Source organism: Fragaria vesca, linkage group LG6 (genome assembly GCF_000184155.1).
Source record: "Fragaria vesca subsp. vesca linkage group LG6, FraVesHawaii_1.0, whole genome shotgun sequence".
Classification (NCBI taxonomy): Eukaryota; Viridiplantae; Streptophyta; class Magnoliopsida; order Rosales; family Rosaceae; genus Fragaria; species Fragaria vesca.
Window position 1 is genome coordinate 16,972,193 of NC_020496.1, and position 6,609 is coordinate 16,978,801.

The 6,609-nt window shown below is 37.1% G+C and overlaps 1 protein-coding gene across 1 annotated transcript; it reads right to left on the minus strand.

Annotated features, from left to right (window-relative positions):
• Positions 1-1,847: 1,847 nt before the first annotated feature.
• LOC101304596 (60S ribosomal protein L7-1-like) lies at positions 1,848-4,866 on the minus strand. The gene is made up of 6 exons (XM_004303204.1): positions 4,817-4,866; positions 4,508-4,714; positions 4,020-4,117; positions 3,787-3,924; positions 2,294-2,396; positions 1,848-2,203 (listed from the first exon to the last, which is right to left on the minus strand). The coding sequence occupies exons 2-6, from the start codon at positions 4,691-4,693 to the stop codon at positions 1,988-1,990; spliced, it is 741 nt and encodes a 246-aa protein (XP_004303252.1). The 5' UTR covers positions 4,694-4,714; positions 4,817-4,866; the 3' UTR covers positions 1,848-1,987.
• Positions 4,867-6,609: the final 1,743 nt, after the last annotated feature.

The window sequence follows — 6,609 nt, forward strand, 5'->3', positions numbered from 1 at the left end:
AAAAGCATTGTGGCCAACTGTCAAATAGACAAGTACATTTTGGAAATAAGAATAATGAGAATTAACGTCAATCTGCGCATTCATATCTACATGATACCATGTAAGATGCATGCTACCTAGGTCTCTACCGTGCATGTCATATACAAAGAAAACAAAAGCTCCATACCTAAGGTTTCCATAGCAATATGGACTTTCATAATAGTTTTCTTTGGAGCGTGTAAATGTATTTTGAGAGGTGCATGGTGCAGGCAAGAGCACTAGGCCTAGGATAGCAAAACTTACCCATGTCTGTAAACAAACCAGCAACTAAACAATGAAGTTCATTGTATTTCAATTGTTTCAATGTGTTTTTCAATCCCATAATGTTGTACTGTTATACTGTCTAGATGATAGCCGGTGACTGACATTATGTATTTGAACTGATTATATCTTGCCTTTGCAGATTTCAATATCATCTCATCAGAAATCAGTTAAGTTTTTAGTAGAAAGGAGAAAAGAACAACATATAGCACCTGAGCATGTACTCAAAATTGATTCAAGTGTTTGGATGAATTTTTTTACTCTTGGATAATATAGCGCCTAAACAATATTTCAATTTTGTTAATGTGGTGATTCTAGTGACGTTCTCCAGAGATTTTAATGTCCAGCCTCATTTTCCTCTACATGTGTGGGACTGAAAACTTTACTCTAGAGCTTTTTATTCTTTTCAGTGACTATCACAGAAGATGCCTCATAGGCTCATATGAACCAACAAATGACATATCTTAAGATTACCAAATGTAATATACATGCCAAAACAGTTTTGTGACGATGCAATACAGTGTAGCTCTTCCTTTTCAAAAGAACCCGCAGCAGAGCGCGGGCAATCTTTCTAGTTATTAGCTATCCATGAGTCTCGACTTCTGCACTTGAAAAGTAGCAAGGCCTTGTAACCAAAAACAAAACAAAAAAAAGTAGCAAGGCCTTCCCAACCAAGTTTTGCTTCCGCAGAAGCAATCTGTGAAAATAACATCTTTCAAAATCATTTTACGTAAATAAATCAGTCCTAACCCAAAATACTCCATTCCAAATGTTCAAATGAAAAAGGTTCAAATGAGCTCGTTGTTTCATCTAGTGCTCCACATATAAATACCAATGCATGGGACGATTACCCATATAACCAACTGTTAATCAGAAGCCATACAAATGACGATTAATACGGAACAAAACCGACAAATCCTACAATCTACCTGCACTTTGCAGTTTGCACAATGCCAAAATCTAGAATCAAGAAAAAAATTATGCACGACAGCTCCTAGTTGCATCAAATGAACACAGAGGATTTTACAGTCACCCTGTCTATTTCCTTGAATCATCCTCAAAACCCAGTAAGCTGTGTTTCCTTCTCATTTACAGTTCACTGTAATGATAGCTTGCCGTAAAGAGTTGCATACTCACCGATCTTCAAGTATTGGGTTTTTCCTTTTCGATTTAGAGTGAGATTTTTGTACCTCTACCAACGTTTTTGTTTAGTCTGTAAGATCTCTGATCACATCTTAAAGTGAAGCTCCATGAGCAAAATCACGAATAGCTGCTGCACGGAAAGATACATAAACCTTCTGATCCCAATGAACAATGATGCCAAAAGGAAGAGTATAGCTATACAGTGAGCGGATGTGGACTAATCTCAGCAAACATTCTATAATTCAGTACAATGCCTCCAAATAGTTCCATAGATGAATGTAGACTCTGATAACTAGATAAATTGAAATGGTGGATGCATCTGAATCTAGTAATAAATTGACGCCTAAAATAAAATATTGGAGCTTTCATGAATGGCAGCTAAAATAAACCCCAAAGCTGGATATGAGCTATTAAAGATTCAAAATTTAACAGCTTTAACTGCATCATAGTCATCATACAAACACTGTTTCCATTATAGATAAAGAACAAACAATAATGTCAAGTCCTTGTTACAATAATATGATTAAAACCTGTTGTTTTCAAGCTAATTCATCTTGCTAATCAGTTCATTGATTTTATCGCCGCGATCACCAGTGTCTCCACCATCTTGGAAACGTGCCTTTACTCCTTTCAATCCTACTTCTGGCTTGTTGAGTGTAAAGGGCCATAGAAAGCTAGCAGCCTCCTTGAAATATTTACCAGTAGAAGCAATTTCATGCACTATGTCTTCTATGCATATGATATTATACTTTGCCAGTGCCTACAATATACAACAATGAGTATAAGAGAAGGTATCTTATAATGTTGCAATTAAAAGACTTGGATTATATTGAGAAGGACATTCAAATACCTCTTCAATCAAGTTATTGTCTGTCAGGGGAACTCTTTGCTTGTTTATCTTTGCATATCCTTTCTTGTAAATCAACTCCTTCACATTCTTAAGGTTAGGATACCTATGGAAACAAGAAAACTATGATCATTGCTAGGAAAATTTAATGCAACAAAATGAATTAAATAAGATTAATGAACTTCGATATTGTACTTATTTGATTTATTAAATTAAATTTTGGGAGACCTTAGCTCCATGGTGAGAGCTATTCTACACAAATGTCTACCAAGCAGCAATGTGCATACAAAAACTTTGTACAGCCAAAAGTCAATATCACGCATAGAAGAAGTTCTTCGCAGCTAAACATGTCTTGATTGTTAATTCCTAGTACGGCAACAGAAATTGGAAAGTTAGAATACAGATGCCAAACAGACAATGTTCGAGAAATGAAGTTAAGAAGAAAAAGAATAAGCTAGAGTTGTATGTGGCCTGCTTTTGAAATAGAAACCCATGACCATGTCCTACTGGCCTGGTTAATACCTACTTGCCTAACCACAAAGAATGATATAATAACTGGGCAAACAATAAGCTAAAGGCACCCTATTTAGCACCAGCTTATAAGGTAACAGCGTTTTCTCCCTTGGCATTCAAAAGAGCACTTGCACCATCATATGCATAGACGACCAAGGATACAGCAGAATGACATGTCAGATACAGGCATGAACAAACCCATAAGCCTAGTGATTAGCCAACTTGAAGACAACCCTTGGTCATTAATGTTTAAGATTTTGTTCCTACCCAGGTTGGTTATAAGTTTTGCTTAGTTGATCCTGAACAGTGCAGCCTCAACAAACCAAACAACTGTTTAGACCAAGGCTCAAATATTAAGGGAAAAACGCCCACAAACAATAAATGCGTAGGTAAAAAATATAAAAAGATCCAAAATAGACAACATATGTTGGGAACAATATAAACAGAATACATATGTAAGGAAAGACTGAAAATTGATCCATCTGGATGCCATAAAAAGGTTACGAAGTTTGTTAGGAACACAAAGTTCTCATATACATCGAATGCAAATCCACAAATATGAGCTGAAATTGTTCTCTATCAATCAAATTGTTTGCAAACAATAAAAGATTTGGTATGTTTCCCATACTATAATATCAAAGAAACTAATAGTCTATACCAGAGGAATGAATGATGAGTGTGACAAAAGAAAAGGCATAATAAAGCATACAATACACATCAATCACTAGAAAGGGAGCACTCCTTAACCAAATGGTAAGCTAGATTTTCCCATTCCCACGGTGAGTCAATTAACCCATACTTGGAAACAAATCATGTGCAATAGACAGGTTCAGTCATTCCACCAGCATGGCAATTAGGTACTAGACCATTGTAGTACCTGATTGCCAATATGTCTTGCATATGTTCATCCACTAGCAAATTTTAGTTTTATTATAACAATAACAATAGAAATATTCAAGTACTAAAAAATTCGAATCGCTTACCCATAGGTAACATAAGGCTCAACCCTCTGCAACTTTTCTAGCATTGCTTCGTCTGCTCTCACGAAAACAGCATTGAAGATTCTCCTCAAGTTTAAGCTGTATAAGTTCTTCCTAACAGCAGGATGCATGTCATTTTTCCTGGAAAGAGAATATTTAAGAGCTCAGAAAACAGAGAGTTGAAGACAAATATATATAGAAAAACGAAAATGTATAACCGCAAAATGGAAACCCACCCCTGTATGCGAATGACCAAGAGAAGCTGGGGGTTAGTTGTCTCTATTGCTGACCTCTTTCTCTTTAACCTGTTTTTCATTTGGACAAGGTCCACCTCCTGAGAAGACACCAAATATCTCAATCAAGGACTGAATCTGATAAGAAAGTCTGTGAAATGAGTCTCATATATCAAATAACCTATGGCAACATTATGAAACACCTAACAAATTACCTAAACGCTATCAAAATTCTTACACAAATCTCTATAATCTATACTAAGTTGTATATGATTGTATTGCATTCCCTATCTACAGATTAAGATAGTAAGAATCCGCCCATTCCGGGTTAAATGTCTTCACTAACCGCATTATATATTCCCCTAGCATAAAAAGGCACCGGCTTTCCAACATTTGGGGTTCTTAAATTGCAACTATTTCTACATATATATACAAGTATACTTATCCTCGACAACAAATGTGTTGTAAAATCAAAGTATGAAAGAGCATACCCGGTAGCGAAACTCCTTGACAAAGTCCTCAGGTTTCTTGATAAACTCCTGCTTACTCTTGTTCTGCCGAAAATTCCTCTGCTCCAGTTGCTCCCTCCTCCTCAATGCCAATTCCTCATTACTTTTCCTCTTCTTCAATATAATCTCCGGCACGGTCGTCAACGGCTGCGCCACCTCTCCACTCATCTCTCCCTTTTTTCTTTTATACTGCAACAACACAAAAACACTCAGAACAAATCTAATCCCAATCGGAACAAACAGAAGAGGAGACACAAATTAACAGTGAAAGGAAGAAAGAAGAAAATTTACAGGTATCGGCCGGCTGCAGGGGTTTAGGGTTTAGTGAGGAAGCGGCGAATGAGAAGACCCGACCCACTGACCCAGTATATATGGCAATTCGCTTGCAAGTACGAAAATAACCTTGCAAAAATAAGGATATACGAAAATTAATTAAAATAAAAATATATATATATATTATTGTTATAAAGTATTGGTTGATGAAGAATAAAGTGTAGAGACAAAGAGATAGCAAGAGAGTCATCTTATTCATTGATAGGAGCCCTTTATATAGGGAATTACACAATACCAATATGGTAAGGATATGAATACATAGATCTAGTCTAACTACATATCCTATTGGCATAAGGTCAAGGCACACAGATAGGAGAATATCCTAGAACACTCCCCCTTGTGCCGCGCGCTGATATGCCGATGGTGCTGATCTGTTGCCTCGTCAAAAACCTCGTCAAGTCACAAAAACCCTGTGGGAGAAAAACTGAACCTTGATCGTAGGAGAAAAAGAGTACAACGCACCCTTCATATTTGATAGTGACATGTATGTATGTGCTAGACTCCCATGAAGTTCGCACCTCCCCCTGATCTTTACATCAATCATAGGGCTCTTCTTGATTCTTACTAATCACAGAAGTTTCAACAACTTAGCATGTCAATGCTTTTTAACATGTCTTCAAATGTGGTATTGGGCAATGACTAACTAAATCATGCCGTATTGTCCTCAAATGATCTTTTACACTTAGATCTTGAGGAGAAGGTTGCTTGTGAACTCAAAACATAAGTTCGTGCAGGAAATCAGATTTCCGCGTAGCATGACCTTCAATTACTAGAACAGTCGTAACTTTCTCTAGGAAATACATACGAACGAACCGTAAACGGTTTTGGAAACTAGACTCATTTAGCTTTCCAACCGTATATTACACACGTTCTGGTTCCACATGAGCTATTCACAACATTCCGTCGAAGTTGACTGTTTTGCTAAAATCAGATTCTCGGACAGATTCGTCCTACTTTACGAAAACGGCCATAACTCACTCAATATGATAGGTATGATCAAATGGTTGGTGTCTCTGGAAAGTAGACACATAGGCCTTTCCAATGGTACCAATTTCACCATTTTCCAGTGAGTGAGATTTCCTATAGGTCTCGTGGAAGTTGACCTACAAAACTTGGCAGATTCTGATTTCGCTTTTGATGTGTCTTTCTTATGTAGGGATAGAATAAGCCTCAACCTTTCATACCATTAAGTATTGAAAAAGGAGTTACTGCCATTACATTGGCGTTGCGTGGGCGCATAGCTACACTTAGCTTTACAACTTTTCATAGCGAATGAGATGTCAAGTCTTTTGTATTGTGTTGAGTACATTGATGCGTCTTTTTGTACTTAGATGGGAACTCCATCTCTTAACACATATTTGTCATCTTGCTTTAGACAAAACAACGGATCTCTCTTTAGAGTAAAGACCATGACTAATCATGAGAGTATATGTAGGCCTCACTAGTTATAGAGCGCCTAAGCCGATTGATCATCAATACAGTCATCGAGTGCCTTATCGAGACTGTGTCTTCCCAAGATCTTTTTCTTCGGATGTTGATACATATTGGCATCTCTTGATCCATCAAGAGTCCATGTAAATCCGGAATGAACACGCAAAGGCATAATTCACATATCCCTTTCAAATCAAGTAGAGTTCATGTGCGTTTCAATACATTTAGCAAACGCATGCTCCTGTGGTTTGGAGCAACTTGATTTGGATGAATGAAGTCTGTTTAAGATCTTCATGTATATCTCTGATCCCATAGAGATG

Coding starts and splice junctions, on each gene's coding strand:
- LOC101304596 (XM_004303204.1), bottom strand. CDS start 4,693: ATGAGTGGAGAGGTGGCGCAGCCGTTGACGACCGTGCCGGAGATTATA. Junction 3,925..4,019: donor TTGGTCATTCGCATACAGGG/GTGGGTTTCCAT, acceptor TTCTCTTTCCAG/GAAAAATGACATGCATCCTG. Junction 2,204..2,293: donor ACAATAACTTGATTGAAGAG/GTATTTGAATGT, acceptor TGTATATTGTAG/GCACTGGCAAAGTATAATAT.